At 36.8% G+C, this 18547-nt stretch overlaps 2 protein-coding genes and 1 pseudogene across 2 annotated transcripts; 2 read left to right on the top strand and 1 right to left on the bottom strand.

The window, feature by feature from the left end:
* Positions 1 to 475: 475 nt before the first annotated feature.
* Positions 476 to 3235, top strand: LOC100784121 (pentatricopeptide repeat-containing protein At5g66631-like; annotated as a pseudogene).
* An 880-nt stretch (positions 3236 to 4115) lies between these two features.
* NFR5B (Nod-factor receptor 5B) lies at positions 4116 to 7749 on the top strand. The gene is made up of 3 exons (XM_006573542.4): positions 4116 to 4509; position 4876; positions 5929 to 7749. The coding sequence occupies exons 1-3, from the start codon at positions 4222 to 4224 to the stop codon at positions 7437 to 7439; spliced, it is 1800 nt and encodes a 599-aa protein (XP_006573605.1). The 5' UTR covers positions 4116 to 4221; the 3' UTR covers positions 7440 to 7749.
* Positions 7750 to 9601: 1852 nt separating this feature from the next.
* LYK4 (lysM domain receptor-like kinase 4) lies at positions 9602 to 12006 on the bottom strand. The gene has a single exon (XM_003517208.5). The coding sequence runs from the start codon at positions 11885 to 11887 to the stop codon at positions 9938 to 9940; it is 1950 nt and encodes a 649-aa protein (XP_003517256.2). The 5' UTR covers positions 11888 to 12006; the 3' UTR covers positions 9602 to 9937.
* Between the last annotated feature and the right edge of the window lie 6541 nt (positions 12007 to 18547).

The following is an 18547-nucleotide window of genomic DNA, read 5'->3' as shown; positions in this document are numbered from 1 at the left end:
TAATTTTAATCTTTTATTTTACAATAATACAAAAAAAAGTAATTTTATTTTTAAAAAATTACAATTTTAATTGGATCTTTAATTTTAATTATATATTTTTTATTTTAATCCAATTGAATCCTAGATTTTACATATTTATAAATAATTTCATTAATTAAAATGTAAAAAATAACTATAGCTAAAATTAAAAATTAGATCAAAATCAAGTTTTTAAAATAGAAAGCTAAAATTAGGTATTTAACAAAATATGAGATTATAGATGTATTTAAGCCTCTAAAATAACCAGGAGGAGGATCTATGTGTCCCCCAACTAATTTTTTGGATTGATTAATCTGGAATTATCAAAAAAATAATTTTGAATTTACTTTTCCAAAAAACTTCACAATGTTTTGTTTTGATTCGTAGTTATGAAAAAATAACCAAATATTAATCATTATGTGCAATGTATTTTTGCAAACGAAATATTTGAGCCAAGTGTATCCCATCTAGGCATCTAGTTTGTGCTTTATTCACTGCCCTGTGTCCTCCCGCTCATACAAGCAATAGCACGCACACCATATGTTTGATTAATTGCGTCACCCAACACAGAATAAAAACGGTTTCTCAATCACGAACTGTACCTCGGTAGTGTTGAATGCGGATGCACTTGAGGCAGTTCTTTCGCGAGGCTAACCTGTTAAACGGGTTAACCTTGCAAGTGCAAGCTCGTTCCTATGCTCGTCGCCGCGAACAATTTCCCACCAAAGTTTCTCACTGCCTCCACCGTGCAAAGCTCATTGACTACATTAGACTCACTCTACGCTCCAACACCCCCAACTCCTCCCTTCCCTCTCTCATAAACCACCGTCTTTTGGACTCTTTCGTGGTCAGTCATGCACTTCGCTCTGCTCCTTCTGCTGATTCCGCTCTCTCCCTTGTCCATGCCCTTGAAAAAAGTTCCCATTTTTCCCACACCCACCATACGCTCCATGCACTTGCCACTGTTCTTGTTCTTGCCAAGTCTGGTCGAAGCTCTGAGCTCAAATCTCTCGTTGATGATATCCGAGCTAACCGGTTCGGCTCTGTTCAGATCAGTTTCATGAATCTCATGCAGTGGCATGCTGCAGCTAGGGACCTTGATACTGTTCTTCAGGTGTGGGAACAGTATGCACTCGAGAATGACCATCTGTGTACTGAATCTTATAGCATTGTTATGACTCTTTATGCTCAAATGGGAAAGGACTTTGAGGCTGTTCGAGTTTTTCACAGAATGATTGATGAAGGGTCTCTTCCGAATTGCAGAAGCTATACAGTGATAATCGAGCACCTTGTGAAGTCGCGGAAGTTATCAGAGGCATTGGAGGCTTTTAACCTGTTGCCTTCAATGAGGATCAAACGCACCTTGAAGCAGTACTCCGTTCTGCTTGAGGGTTTTGTAGGTAGCAAACAGTTTGATGAAGTGAGAATTTTAGTTGAGGGCTGGTTGATGGAATATTGCCTAGTAGAGGTATGGGTCTGTTGCTGCAGCAGATGAAGGAGGAAGGAGTTCTTGAAGGCAAGGAGCGATTATTGAGAGGAATTTTGCCGGATGCGAGAGTCAGGAGTGTAAGTTATTCTATTGATAATGGTGATGAGGATGAGGATGAAAATGAGAAGGAGGGCAAAGATGAGAATATAAGTGATGCTTGTCAATGTGATCATGTTGATGGAATTCATTTAAAACCGTGGATGGACCCACGGGCTTTGGCCAGTGCCTTGCGGAATTGGAGTCCTGATGAGGTAGCAGCACTAGAGAATGCAAACTTTGTGTAGACAACAAGGCTGGTTTGCAAGATGCTTAGAATTTTCAAAACTCCAGAAGCTGCATGGAGTTTCTTCTGTTGGGTTGGCAATCAAGGAGGATTTACTCATGACATATACACGGTACAAAGAATCATGACCCTTCTAGCACGCCATGGACATACTGACTTGGTTGATAGACTCATTTCCAAGATCCAGAATGGAGGGAATGAGACTGCCATTCAGCACCATCAGGCTGATCATTGACTTTTATGGGATTTCTAAAAATGCTGATGCTGCTCTGAAGGTTTTTAATGATGATAGAATACTTTGCGGTCCTATATCAAATGTTAACTTGATGCTTCTGTATTCCTCTCTTCTAAGAACATTGACAAAGTGTGGAAGAAATTCTGATGCCCTGGATATGCTTGATGACATGATTTTAAATGGTATTTGCCCAGATATCCAGACATTTTCAGGCCTAATGCAATATTTTTCACAGCTTGGAGATATAAAAACAGTGCAGAAGCTCTTTGCAATGGTTAGGCAGAGCGGTTTAGAGCCAGATGCTTATTTGTTTAAGGTATTAATCCAAGGTTATTGCAAGTCAGAAAGAGCTGCACTAGCATGTAGACTATTTGAAGACATGAAGAATTCAGGTTTGGTGCCTGACTCTGCCACCAAAGAGTTGCTAGTAAAGAGCCTATGGAAAGAGGGAAGACGAAGAGAGGCTGCTGCAGTGGAAGAAAGTTATGAGGAAATAAATACTGTCCTTCCACTTGCATTGCAGGGTCATGTATGGACTGTCAGCTCTGCAGATCTCACAAGAATTTATAATATTTATTCAAATTCTTTTGCTTAAAATGAGGGTTAGAGTAATCCATAGTTCTCTATACAATAGGTATGGATTTCTTCATGCATGAAATCTCAGCACACATTATTACAAGTGAAAAACAATCAAGGTTTTAAAAAACGGTTTACAATTTCACTTATTGCCAGGACCACAACAGTGGTCGCGTTAGTCTGCATTTTTCTGCACTATCAAGGATTGTGATGACTGCAATCACCGTAACTTAAAACCTTGAAAACAATACCCATAGTGGTGGGAATTTTTTTAGACAGGGAGGCTGGGTGCAAAGGTTTAAGTTTCTATATTTATTAGAGTTCTGAAAATTTGTTGTTGGCTAGGACGTGAGTTGATTGATACTCAGAAATGAGCTATTGTTCTTATGGCTACCAAATGCTTCGGTGTATCCACTTAACCAAGAGCTAGAAGTCATGCTTGGCTTTGCTTAATCACAAAATTAATGAAGCTCTAGTTAGCGTGTGGAGAGCTACATTCAGTCAGTTGCTGACTTATGCAATTTGCAGGGCATCTCATAGTTATCAATTTTTTAATCGTTATGGGTTAACTTGTTGCAGCTTTCAATTCTTTTTATTTTTCTTACGAAAGTAGTTGGTTACAAATTTCAGTTATGAATAAACAAGAGATGCATTGAAAAGGTACTCAAAGAAAAGGGTGCAAGAACGGCATTGATAGAGTAAGATAAGGACGGCATTTGAGTGAACCATCAATTTGATCCTTGAGATATGATTCTATCTCATTAATAGTCCTTAAAGTAAGAAAAACTACTTAAATAATCCTAAAACTATTAGAAATTATACTAAATAATTCCTTAAATACTGAAAAAACCTTTAAATTGATCTTTGAACTTTACTAAAATACATCAATTTAAGAACTACACTAATGGGTATTCAATTCATATCAAGTACTAGGCTACTGCAACCATAGTCCTATTTTTTGGTGTACGTCTTGCTCAGCTGCTGTAGACAGTCCAGTATTGAGTTTCTCTGATTAAAAATAAAATGAAGGTGAATTTGATGAAGTGTTTTACTTTTTTTTTTTTTTTTGAAAAGGTGAATTTGATGAAGTGTTTTACTTTGTTGCATATCCTATACGCAAATGGACGATTCAACACTCCAAGCTGTCTAATGCCTGTGTAAATTACAATAGCAAATAATGATCTTGCATCTTGGTGCTAGCTAAAAGTCTATCCAAACCTACACCTACTCCAAGCAATCATCAAGTGTAGTTGGTCTGTAGGTATCGGCTTGCTGGCCAACATCGTGCATAGATAGAACTGGTAGGAACATTAACTGGGCGTCCAAAGGTTTGATTAGGCATTACAATACTCTATTGTCATTTTTTATATCATGTCATGCGCATGAATTGCATACAATTTGGCTAACATAATATTGACGTGTCCACAGTGTCTAGGATTCCAAAAGCCAAAAGAAAATATAGTTAAAGCTAGTGACAGGCAGGAGCAGATTTTTATATTAAACCAATGGGTATTTTGTTGACAGAATGCTACATACATATCAACAACGGCAATTGCTTGTGATAATAGACTCTCCTTATTCTTTCCCTCATTACTTACATTTGTTCACAACTAAACAGCAATGGCTGTCTTATTTTCCTTTCTTCCGCTCCGTTCTCAGATTCTTTGTCTTGTACTTATGTTGTTTTTCACTAATATTGTAGCTCAATCACAACAGACCAATGAAACAAACTTTTCATGCCCTTCTGATTCACCACCGCCTTCATGTGAAACCTATGTAACATACATTGCTCAGTCTCCAAATTTTTTGAGTCTAACCAGCATATCCAATATATTTGACACAAGTCCTTTATCCATTGCAAGAGCAAGTAACTTAGAGCCTGAAGACGACAAGCTGATCGCAGACCAAGTGTTATGAATAGTAACTAGGCTAGCTATGCTAAACTACACTAACAAGTATTTCATAATTCTTCTCCTTCATTTCCATTCACTTAGTGCTTATTTATACATATAATTGTTTGTCTACTAGTGAGAATATTTGCCTAACAGAATTGCACTATTGCATACTGGGTAACTAATTCTGTTATGACCTGCTGAAATGGCCTGTGTTCTGTTGCTGAATTGCTATCAACACCCACCGCTTCAAAACAACCTTGTCCTCAAGGTTGGGCAGTAAAACAAGCAAATACAGGGGTGAGTGTAGAAAAAAAATAGGAACAAGAGTAAAGTTGTATTGTTGGTGGGCTTGTTTGGGCCGGACAAAGATAACCGTGAGGGTTATCACATACGTGAAGGTGGAGAAGGTTGGGTTGCTGACTTGCGGTGAAGGTGAAGCGTAGAACTGTGTTCACGGTGGCTTTGGTGGTTGTGGGGAGCATGGTGGTGGGTGTGGCGGCGGGCGTCGACGCCGGTGAGAGGCAGAGCAAAAGGCTGAGGGGCGAAGACGCGAACGGCAACGAGAATGACGAGTCCAAGAAGGATTGCAATAGAGACAGAGAGAAGAGGGAGAGAAACTGAGAAAGGAGGAACGGGGTAGTCGGAAACGAAAATAGGTGGAGGCGGCAAGATCGAGCATGTGTGGCTTCATTACAGAGCTTCCATGGGAAGCTGCCATGGGAAGTGATGCTGGCTTGGGTGTGGGATTAGGTGGCTTGGGTGCGGGGTATGGAATCGGAGGCAGCATAGGAAGGGGAGGAGGAACATCGGAGTGTGGTGTGAACTGAGGAGGAGGCACGTGAGGACGAGACGGAGGAGCTGGCGACGGCGCTGAAGAATGAAACAGTGGTTGCGGCGGCAGCGGCGGCGGTGATGGTTGGGCTGAAGAAGGAAACAGTAGTGGCGGCGGCAGCGGCGGTTGTGGTGGCGGAACCGATGAAGGAAACGGGGATCGTTGGCGGAATATCATGCTATCCAATTGCTGGCTAATGAGATCGAGTTTGAAGAGCATGGATGCGTGGAACGCGTCAAGTCGGAGGTGAGTTCCATGGAGAACGGAATCCATGGAGGCGAGGCTGGCCATGGCGGCTTCGAGGCGGTCCAGGCTGGCAGCGGAAGGTGCGGTATCTGCCATTGAAGAGCGGAGAGGAGGGCAGGTCGGACCAATTGTTATGAATAGTAACTAGGCTAGCTATGCTAAACTACACTAACAAGTATTTCATAATTCTTCTCCTTCATTTCCATTCACTTAGTGCTTATTTATACATATAATTGTTTGTCTACTAGTGAGAATATTTGCCTAACAGAATTGCACTATTGCATACTGGGTAACTAATTCTGTTATGACCTGCTGAAATGGCCTGTGTTCTGTTGCTGAATTGCTATCACCAAGTCTTACTGATACCAGTAACCTGTGGTTGCACTGGAAACCGTTCTTTCGCCAATATCTCCTATGAGATCAACCCCGGTGATAGCTTCAACTTTGTTGCAACCACTTCATACGAGAATCTCACGAATTGGCGTGTAGTGATGGATTTAAACCCCAGTCTAAGTCCAAATACGTTGCCAATAGGAATCCAAGTAGTATTTCCTTTATTCTGCAAGTGTCCTTCAAAGAACCAGTTGGACAAAGGGATAAAGTACCTGATTACATACGTGTGGCAGCCCAGTGACAATGTTTCCCTTGTAAGTGAAAAGTTTGGTGCATCACCAGAGGACATATTGAGTGAAAACAACTATGGTCAGAACTTTACTGCTGCAAACAACCTTCCAGTTCTGATCCCAGTGACACGCTTGCCTGTTCTTGCTCAATTTCCTTCAGATGTAAGAAAAGGCGGAATTCGTCTTCCAGTTATAATTGGTATTAGCTTGGGATGCACGCTACTGGTCGTGGTTTTAGCAGTATTACTGGTGTATGTATATTGTCTGAAAATTAAGAGTTTGAATAGGAGTGCTTCATCAGCTGAAACTGCAGATAAACTACTTTCTGGAGTTTCAGGCTATGTAAGTAAGCCTACCATGTATGAAACTGATGCGATCATGGAAGCTACCATGAACCTCAGTGAGAAGTGCAAGATTGGGGAATCAGTGTACAAGGCAAACATAGAGGGTAAGGTTTTGGCAGTAAAAAGATTCAAGGAAAATGTCACAGAGGAGTTGAAAATTCTGCAGAAGGTGAATCATGGAAATCTGGTGAAATTAATGGGTGTCTCGTCAGACAATGATGGAAATTGTTTTGTGGTTTATGAATATGCTCAAAATGGATCTCTTGATGAGTGGCTATTCTACAAGTCTTGTTCAGACACATCAGACTCAAGGGCCTCCCTTACATGGTGTCAGAGGATAAGCATAGCAGTGGATGTTGCAATGGGTTTGCAGTACATGCATGAACATGCATATCCAAGAATAGTCCACAGGGACATCGCAAGCAGCAATATCCTTCTTGACTCAAACTTCAAGGCCAAGATAGCAAATTTCTCCATGGCCAGAACTTTTACCAACCCCACGATGCCAAAGATAGATGTCTTTGCATTTGGGGTGGTTCTGATAGAGTTGCTTACTGGTAGGAAAGCCATGACAACCAAGGAAAATGGTGAGGTAGTTATGCTGTGGAAGGACATTTGGAAGATCTTTGATCAAGAAGAGAATAGAGAGGAGAGGCTCAAAAAATGGATGGATCCTAAGTTAGAGAGTTATTATCCTATAGATTATGCTCTCAGCTTGGCCTCCTTGGCAGTGAATTGTACAGCAGATAAGTCTTTGTCCAGATCAACCATTGCAGAAATTGTCCTTAGCCTCTCCCTTCTCACTCAACCATCTCCCGCGACATTGGAGAGATCCTTGACTTCTTCTGGATTAGATGTAGAAGCTACTCAAATTGTCACTTCCATAGCAGCTCGTTGATTGAGTGAGGGCAATTTAGTTTCTCAAATCCATGATGGTATTTTGTTTACATGATGATTATTACATCTTTAGTCATTAATGGTGGGCTTGGTTTAGGGGAGTGTGTTAAAAAATTTGTTATTGCATCCCTGTTACTTTTTTTAAGTTTGGGGTAGAGTCGGCAAAAATGAAAGTTGCAATTGACCTCAGACTAAACTTGCTTATTTCTTTGTATCTTTTTTGTATGACAATTGAAACTGAATTAAATGATGGATTATCTGTTACATGTACAAACAAATTCAAGCGAAAGAATAATTATTCGAGTTTGAAATATACGTTTCTACCACTGGTTGCATCAAGCTTATGTTTCATACCTCATAAAGTCACAATATTGCACAGATAGAATTTAGGATTTTGTTCGTCCAATTACATCCTCAATTCTTCTTATCTTAGTACTTTTTGCCATTAACACTTTGATCTCTAAAATACAATTAATCTATCCCACTTTTTTATCTTCTAATTTTTTGTCACAAGGCTGGACATAGGAACTTAGAATTTATGCAAGAAGGCCTTTGGATACGGCCTCAGCTCTGTTAAATTATTATTATTATATATCTATAAAATTGAGAGTATATGGCCTATAATATCTGCTCACTATTCTTTGACGACAATGCCAATCCCTTGGGATAGATGCATTTTTAACGTATAATGATGCATCATGCATGGAGTAACCAAGGTAAAAAGTGCAAATTTTTGTGCATTATGATATGCCTATACGTTTATAATATAGTATTATTCTATGGCCAGCATAAATGAAAGCAGACTAGCTCTACCTTTTATTTTTTTTGGGGTGGATGGGTATTCATGTAACGTGAAGGGCTTTTGAAATACGCATAAAATAAAAAGTCGTCCATGTTGTTCCAATCATTGATGAAGGTACCTACCTCTTTCGTTTAAAAAAATGCAAGTACCAAAGATAGGAATCTGTGGAGAATCTTTCGTAAATATTAACGGCCCGTGCTTAGAGAGGGTTCTGCTTCTGCATGACTAGTATTTTCAATTTCATCTTTTGTGCCATAAAATTCGAAAATAAATCAAAAAATTACTAGAATGGGCTACCCGTCAAATCCAGTTTAGTCTGACAATCATTGATTCAATGAAGCTGCTATTAGCACTACCATGTTTCTTATTTACACTACCCACGTGTGTTTTGATTTTTTTTTTCAAATATATCATTTTCACAAAAATATGACTCCATTAATAAAATGTACAATGAAATCATGTTTTTATTATGCAAGAGGGAATGCAAAAAAAAAAAAAAAATACACATGTTTTCATTGTGTAATTTATCAACATACTCAAATTTTTGTTGTTTATTTTTTTTTCAACCTCTTTTAAATAACAAGGAAAACATAATTTTGACTAAAATACAAAACAGAAACTAATTTCATCGTGTATTTATTCCACGTATACAAAGAGAATTCATTTTAGTGAAGAATAATTTTTTATCAAAATAAAAATATTAAATTAAAGTATTTTGTAATCTTAGTCAATTTTAAATCAACGGTGGATACATTCTTAATTTTTCATTTTACAGATTTCCTAGTTTTACCATAATTAAATCTAACACAAACTACATAAAACCACTGGGGAGGGCAATCCAACCGGGTCATGCATGCCACAACAGCTCCTTCAATGCTTGGGGAGTCTTATACCAAGTGCATACTAAACTTTAATGACCCCCGTTTTGTACGAATAATATGAACTTTTTCCTTTTTATGTCAACTGGTAATTGGAATGAGTTTTGCTATAGTATAATTTTTTAACGGAAGTCAAGTCGGTGAAAGCCATCCATAGATCACGTTTCTTCCACGGTATGATATTCATTCTCGTAATCATTTCTGAATTGGAAATTCGGAAATTCAAGTTAATGAATCCAGGGTGTGTTTTAACTTTTGTATTCAACATTTAAAAGGTCTACTTCAATATCATCTCTTGCACAACTTTTACGGCAGGAGTTGTTCTCGTGGACTTCAGTTGGATTGGACTTGTTGCTCAGAGTCACTGAAAGGAATAGCATCATCAAGCACTTTAAGAAATTTTTGGTTTAACAATTAAAATCCTAACTAGAGTCTCTCTACACATATTCAGGGTTTAATGTCACACAAATAATAACTAACAAGGAAATAAAACTACAATTACATTAATTTCTGATAAAATCACAACATACAGAAAATTCATTTCTGGAAGAGACGTCAGAGAAATATTCATGCTCTTTAGCATCAGATCTCTTGAAGATAGTTATCGAATAAATTCTTATTCGATCATCATAATGTATCATATATGTTTATCTATAAAAACCTAGTTGAACAAACACACTATAATAATACTAACGGACTACAACATAAATTGATGGAGAAAACAACAGAAGAAGTTAGCAAAATACAGAATATCGTTGACTGATTGAAGCATCTTGTTTCAACTGATTTAACATCAAGAGATTCTGATCAAGCTCTAGTTTAATTTCGTGGGACATTCATTGACCTTTCCCAACTCAGTGAAGACTTCAGGGTTCTTGACATAGATTGCACAATCTCATGCACACTAGGGCGACTTGCCGGATCTGTCTTTATGCAATTATCAATCATTTCAATCACAAACATAGCAAGTTCCAATGGACAATTTTCTCCCAAAGAGGGATCCACAAACTCCTTCAACATCTCCTTGCCACTTTCCTCACCAAGTATGCCACTTAAAACATGTGACAATTTTGTCTCATCTTCAGTTAAAATAGCAGCAACCTCTTTTCCAGTGACCATTTCCAGCATAAGTACCCCAAATGCATACACATCAAGCTTTGTAGACACAAGACCATTTTCCAAATACTCTGGAGCCATGTAGCCTCTTGTCCCAACAATGTGCCTCGTCGCGGGAAGTTGATCGTCCCCTCCTTCCAAACACCTAGCAAGGCTTAAATTCGTGACCTTTCCCCTGAAATCACCATCCAGAAGAATGTTACTGCTGTTTATATCCTTGTGGATATGAGGAGGAGAAGTGAAACTGTGAAGATAGTCAAGTCCTGTGGCCACATCCAATGCAATCTGCATTCTCTGCGTCCAACTCAGAAATTTCCCATTCACGTTGTGGAAGTAGATCCATTCACTCAAGTCCCCATTAGCGGCATACTCATAAACAAGGTACCAACCCCCCTCGTGGAAGCTAACCCCGGAAAGGCGTATAACATTGGAATGGTTGATTTTGTTCAGTATCTCTATCTCTTTTGACACATCTCCTTCTATCCTTTTAATTGCAGCCAAATCACCGTTAATCACACCGCGATAAACAGACCCTTTGATCCAGCTGCTAGGACTAAAGTTATCTGTTGCACGCTGTAGTTCCTCAAAATTATACACTTTGAAAGACTGAGCTATGCCAGATATGATCTCTGACAATTTTTCATTCACTTTCACTTCTGGTTTTTCCTCAATTGCCTCAAAACTCTTGGACCCTACTACCACTGAGTCATCTTTCTTTCTATTTTTGCGATAGCGTGTGAAGAAAATGACAGCACAGAGAACCGATATTAAGGCAATAGCTCCCACAACAACCCCAACAACTACATACACCCATGTTTTGTTTGAGCTATGATCAGAAGAGGGAGGAGAGGGTGGTGGAGTGCGCCGAGTTGGCGAAACAGTTTGAGAACTTGAGGGCTTGTCATGAAGGGGAACTAGAATTGTGGTAAAGGGATAGATCGTGGCTTGGGTGAGAGTAAGTGTATTAGCTTCAAGAGTGGTCATAAAGTTGACACCAAATTTCTCACTAATGAATGAAACAGAATCACCCCAGTTTACCAAGTAACTTAGGAGGTACCTGATGCCTTTCTCAGTTTGATTCTTTGTGGGACAAGCACATCTAAGAGGCACTAAAAGCCTTCTACCAGGGTATATGTTTGCAGGGTTGTGGTTTTGGTTCTCCAAAGCTTGGCATGTTGTGAGGCCCTCAAAAGTATTGTTGGCAATCAAGAAGTAAGTTTCTGAATTATGGAACTCATAGGATGTGTTTGTTTGATAATACTCACCTGCACAGGAACAGTTGACCGGAACAATAACCAACTTGTTTGTTTCAAAGGTGTCATTCATGGAAACTGAGTTTATTTTAGCAAGCTGGGATGGGTCAGAACCCAACAAAGTTGATATTGTCTTGACAGAGTTGTAGATGGGTTGAGATCTGAAGGTGAGGTAACTTTGGCAGCTATGGTTTGCACCATTGCAAGTGTAACCACGGATAGAATTTTTGTTACCCCTTCTTGGGCACGCTACTGTGCCTAAACCAATGTAAGGTTGCTGCCCCAGAATCAGAGAGAAGTTGTGGATCAATAGTGTGAAAATGATGATGGGGATGAAGGGAAAGAGATCCATTGTTGTTTGCAGAGAAATGAATGCAATTATGCACCACTTTTTGTACATAAGCGGGGCCTAAACCCAGCAATTATGTAACACTTTATTAAATGATTTAGGGAGTGCCTGTTTCAATTTTTTTGGAATTATTTGATCTGTTGGTCAAAATTTCAGATGGAAGACAATTTCTGAGAAATAACAAGCCTATTGATTTGCTTCTTCTTGAAGTTGAATTGAGAGTTAAAATATTTTCAAACAACGGGTTGGCTTGGATTGTTGTTGACCAAATAGTGGATAACAAGTAACAACACTTGAATTATACTTGTTTTCTTGACCTCTTGTCTTATCACTTCACGAGGATCAATTTCAAAAAATCAATTAAAAATAGAAGAAGAAAAAGACAACTTAAATTGACTGAGACGCTGAATTAGTTCTTTTTGCTTTGCTTGTATCTTCTCCGCGTGACATTATTGTCAATCTCTTACTGATAGTAATAGCATCTTTAACCAAGCAACTTAAGCATAATATTTAGTTGATTGATTCGGTGAACTAGTATTATAGGTGGTCCAAAGGGAACCATGATTTTTTATCATTAGATTAATCTTACTACAATATGTCATTCCACACTAAATCCATCATCTCCTTTAAGTAACTATGAATCCCTCATCTCATTCAAGTAACTATCATTTGCCATCGTCGAAGGCAATTTTTGGCAATGGCATTTTTTTCCCTTGTCACCTCAACTTCCTCTCTGACGATCTCTCTAGTGCTAACAAGCTCAACCTCGTGAACCAGCAACCTATTATAGATTCGTGGAACAGACTCTTGTCAATTTTAAAGGTTTCCTAGATTAACAATTATAGGAAACCAACAAGATGTTAAAACCTATAATTTTCACAAATAATAAATAAATGTTAACTCATCAACAAATACACCAATTTGTTTCAAGTAATAAAGTTTACTCGAAAGTTCAAGTGTCGAATCCACATGGACTCTATTTGTACTTGAGTTTATGTATATCCAATTTTTAAGCAAGAGATAAGAAATTACAATGAAAATAAGAGAGAAAGAATTAGAAGATAAAAGACAAGAGAAGTAAACAAGTTTGAATGCAAAAAATGACTTCAGAATTTAAATATCTTGGGACCTAACATGCCTAACTACCCTTAATGCAATGTTAATGTGTTTCTCTATTTAATACTATTTCAATTCCTACGAACATCTACTATGATATTCAATCCTGATCCCTCACGTTGAAAAGTCTAATTTATCTATTTTCTTTCTCAAATCTCTTCGTAGAGATAGAACAGTAAATTGCATGAAGTTAAGAAATGTATGCATAGGCTAAACAATACCACTCTATCCCTAACAATGATTTTTTTAAATGCTCTTTCCTAGTTCCTTAGAAATTAAACACTTCTCAATGCTTGATCCCTAAACAGATGCATGGACGATCAGATCATAAACAATAACAATAAAGCGCAAGAAAGAACAATAAAAATTGGCATTGCATGCAATAAATAGTAAGAAAAGATTACATTACAAGGGTATTGGCTGCTAGGCTTCCAACAATGGGGCTTTAGCCTCTCATGGTCATGAGAGACTTTACACTTTAGGGATTGATGAGGATGGAAGAAGAAGAGGGATGAATAATGGAGGAGGAGAGAATGACTAAAGAAAGAAGGTTTCCCCTATTAGAGATACTCGGACTTTGAGTGTATTCAATAGAGAGTTCTAAGTCTCAGTATGACTTTCTCCCTTCCTACTCCTTTTATAAGTCTAAGGTAGCTTAAAATTCACATGACCTCATGCTAAGTGCACCCTTTTGGGCTTAGCGGGTATGGCGGTGATGACGCGCTTAGCACCGAAGCTTCTGGGTTTAGCGAGTATGGCGGTGCTCACACGCTTAGTGCGGGACTCACGCTAAGCGCACCTTTAGGCTTTTTCGTGGGCCTTTTCACGCTAAGCTTGAGCTGGTCGCTAAGCGAGGCAATGCGTTGTGCCTGTCTTGTGCGCTAAGCGAGCTGTCTCAATCTTAACTTCTTCTTCAAGGCTTTTTCTTCAAGTTTTTGCATCAATTTTCCTCTAAAGCACTTGTAATTTTCCTTCTTTTAAATCTTGTTGGTCAAGAATTAAAATGACATAAAAATCATCATTATTCCATTAAAAAGAACAATAAAGTAGAGAAATTTTAATCATTCTTAGTCAAGATTGACTATCAATTAAACCCAAATTTCACAGTTATCACAATACATACTTTTCTCCATAGTGAGGCTTCTTTCTAGTGCACTTTGGTTTCTTGGAAGAGAAGAGAAATAAGATTTCGCTTTCTTGACTATTCTTTTTGTCTCTCTATGTTTGTAATGATTAGGGGTTAAAAAGAACATATTTTTATCAAAAAGAGGACCTTGTTTTACGTTAGTAGGTATTAATCCCTTTTATAATCACGACTCTCATTAAGCAGCAGTTATCTCTAAAAACTTCTCCTAGTTAACCCAATCACAATTTATTTCTTAATTATTAATTATTTATTTATTAGTCCCTACATAAGTCACATGTCTCTCACATGAGACATTAATTCTAATAACTCCTTCAAAACTACTCCAACAAAAACCAGTGAATGATTTTCGTCGATACAATAGCGTCTGCGTAGACCATGACAACAAATTTCTGACCATTTGATTAATCCTTTTGATTAGCAGCAGCGACCCTCCCCCTCCCCCCCCTCTCTCTCTTCTTTTCCTCTTTCCTTCTCAAACTCTCTTTGCATCAACAATAGACGCTGGGAAGTTATTGTCATTAGCCATGAGCTCTTCCTTTTTTGGCGATGACACCAGAGACTCTGACAAGTCCACCATTGGCGGGGACGACTCCAAGGTGTCGTTGCCTGCTTGTCTTCATTGAAATGATTGGATAGAATTTGCTTCCAATGAAAACTATGATAGATGAAAACCAAGGAAAAAATTACATATTAAGAATTTTAAAAGTAGTGAAAACTGAAATTGATGTCTTCTCTATTATACTAACGGTCACAGGGTCACGTGTGATGTGGTCTCCAACGGCCCTAGCGACACACACGAGAATGAGAACAAAAGCAGTAGAGGGCGACACATAGGTGACTTCTGGCGACACACGTGACGCGCAAGAGAGAGATCCACATCAAACACGAGTTAATTTTTGGTGGTTTGTGGCTCAACCTGAAAGTGGTTCATCGTGGATGAATAGTGGTGATTAAGAAAGTCAGAGGATAGTGATGATTAAGAAAGTTAGAGGATATAATCTAATGTGTAAGACTCATAATCTGATGACATAGATTAATCTAACCGTTAAATTTTATTGTTCATAATGAACCATTTATCAAGTAATTCATTTTAGCCTTCACCTATTAAGAAATTTCTTGCATTGAAATTTTATTAAAAATTTGGTAACGATATGTTAGCGTGCGTTTGATTTTTAATTAAAATATAATTTAACAGATGTTTAGTCTAAAGAAAAAATAATTGTTTTTACATTTTTCTCTCATGATACCAACGACAACTCTCCAATAAATAAACAAAACCTTCAGTGAAGTAATTTTCATCTATAATCAATTCATAACCATCTGGAATAAACAAATAGATATTAAGGGTACCAAGTCAACATGGGGAACATCTGTTTCATAGTATGTATTCGTTGTATCAATTTGTTTATTTGTTTTTTTACTGAATTGTATCAATTTGTTATCACATATTGCATGTGTTAATCTGAACAATCCGTGTTTGCTACTTTGCTTGCACTCCAAACAGCATACGAGCTATTTTCTTTTTTTAAGTCAGCATACGAGCTTTGATTTATTCTCCTTCATAAAAGTGAAATCTTGTGAATATCTTTAGCGAGAATTGTAATTTCCGATCAATCTATAATATATAATAATAATAATAATAAAAATAAAAATAATAATAGTAAAAGACGTCAAAAATTTATAAAAAGTTATAAGAAAATACTAACAAATGTCGTTAGACAAAATTAAAATTAAAACTATTATTTTAATGTTCACCAATCGCAATAGGTGCGGTGTATCAAGCATTATTATAAGTTTATGACTTTCTTCTATAGTATGTTCTTGCTCCGCACGAAATATCCCAAGAATCTGCAACAATATTTGCAATTGGTCAACTTAATAGCAAAGTCGCGCTTCAATATATATATTCCTTAAAATGGGTTCCCTGAATATCAATTGGTCGTATATTCTTACTCTGCACGAAAGATCGATCATCGACAAAAGGTAACAAAATTAGTTATAGGTCAACTTCATGACAAAGTCATTATATTCTACCATGGAAATTCCCTGAACAATGTCAGTCCCCGAATACACTCTTTTAACACCAGCAAGTGCACAAGTCTAGCTAAGATATTCAAAATCAAGCAATTCTATCCTTGAGATAGAGACAAATGAACTTCAAAAAACCTGACAATAGACGGTGAATTCTAAGGTGAAGTCCAAAACTTACTCCCTCACTTGTGACGAGGGAGCAAAATTACCTGCAATAACAGACTTGTTATCGGAAGAAAAATAAATAACTAATATTTAAAAAATAAAATTAAAAATGGGAAAAAAAAAATCTTGTTTTGTCACCGTGTAGGTAGGTTGTGTTTTTCTTTTTAACTTTTTTTTTTAACATCTTTTTTGTCATTCGTAGATTCAAGACCGTGTTTCTTTCCACTATATCGGCTCATGTTTTTAATGATTTGAATCTCGGTTTGCATTGGCATCCATGATTCAACCATTTTTATTCTCTCAAATTGAAAAGACAAAAGTCCTTTCTTTTATCCAATTTTTCCTACTGTAATCTGAAACCCGTTTAACTTCCTCCAATGTCTCACCACCATTTATTCCCGGCACCAAAGCTCCCTCATTCATCATAGGGAAGGCACAACAACATAGTAGAGACTGTGAATACCGTCGTTACGGTCATCATCGCCGCTGAATCTAGAGTCTAACCGACTGTCGTGCCCCTCCACTTTGGTTTCGTGTGCATGAGTTTCTAGATTTGAGATTAAGGGAATTGTGAACGTTTGCGACCTCTTCTTTTGTATTTTGTTGGGTGTGCGTTGTGTTTGGGGTTGTCTATTTGTTTTTGTTGTCGGTGAAGAAAGGGGAAAAAGGGGCTGGTGGTGGCGGCGGTGATGTGGGAGAGAGGAAACCGGAAAGTAAGGTCAGAGTGCGAAAGGCATGGTTGGGGGCGAAGGAGGAGAAGTCTTGAGTGCGGCTGCAGTAGGTGTCACCGGTGCAGATCCGAAAACAAATCCAGATCTGGAAAAACATACAAGAAGAAAAATGCAATAAAAAATATAAAAGATAAATATCAGAACAAAAATTAAATGTGATAAAAGGAAAACAAATGGGAATCAAAAATTGAAGAACCAACGTGATGCTGGTGGTGGATGAACGGTTTCTCTTGGAGTTGGAGGATTTGTTACGATAGTATCATCATATATTAAATTATTCATGTGCTCTTTTATGATTTTTATTTTTTTAATTTATATTTTAATTTTTTTAATTTTAAAAGTGATTTTTTTAATTTTTTAATTTATATTTTAATTTTTTTAGTTATCATAGTTTAATAATACTTTTAATTTCTATAATTTATATTTTAATTTTTTAAAAAATATTTATAATTTATAATTAATTTATAACTAATTATTTTTATATATTTTTTTAAATAAAAACTAAAAATAATTAAAATACAAATTATAAAGATTAAAAAGAACATTTTATAAACAGTAACAAAAAAGAATTAAAATCATTTTCAAACTATAAGGATTAAAAAAGATAAGAATCATAAAATTATAAAATTAAATGAGTAATTTAATCTTATATATTTTAAATAATCATAAATTCATTAATTGGTATTAACTAATTAAAATTTATAATTGTAACTATTGGAAATTATAAATAAATTAAATTCGTAAATGGAACTAAAGTTACTAACCGGTACCAGGTAATAAATCTGATCCGTCGATTTTTTTAATTTCTATCCTACGGTCTTAACCACTACTTCACCCGTGTAGCTCCAAACAAACTACTTCATATTAGAATTGGCCCTGCATTATGCGTCGTGAAGTCAAAGGAGTTCTTAGATGAGGTTGGTGGTGATGCAGATAACCGCCAAGAACATGCAATGATTGAGACTGGACTCATTACGAGGTTCAGATCGCAAAGGTGAAAACCGGAAGGAGGGCGGTGGTGGGAGCGGAGGAGGCGCACGGCGGCATGTGGGTTGGAAAAGTGAACTGAATTCACTATGTTTGGTTTCATAATAAGAATGATGAGGATTGATCTTCACTCCGATTAAATTAAACTTGATTTTGTGAAAGTATATATATGTCTAGTTATTGTTAGGTAAAATTGGTTGTGTCTCAAAGTATCAAGAGACAAAACACATTTGGTTAGGTAAATTTTATTTTTATCACTTCTTTGTTTTACAGCAAATACAAATAATGAATTGTATCCATTAATATTTGAGGAAAAAAATTATATAATGAGTTTAAAATAATTTTATATGATTATTTAATTATGTATGATAAATTTATTAATTTTTATAATAATAATTTTAAAAATTATATAACAATAAATTATAATTATATGATAATATAAAATTATTTTATACGGTGGTATAGGTAGTTATTAAATTCTTGAAATTTTATTTGTATAATTGGCGTAAATCAGGCTTTATAGCAAATAGAAGT

The sequence above is a fragment of the Glycine max genome, chromosome 1, assembly GCF_000004515.6.
Source record: "Glycine max cultivar Williams 82 chromosome 1, Glycine_max_v4.0, whole genome shotgun sequence".
Classification (NCBI taxonomy): Eukaryota; Viridiplantae; Streptophyta; class Magnoliopsida; order Fabales; family Fabaceae; genus Glycine; species Glycine max.
Note: the sequence above shows the minus strand (reverse complement) of the source record. Positions and strands in the feature narration are given on the sequence as shown.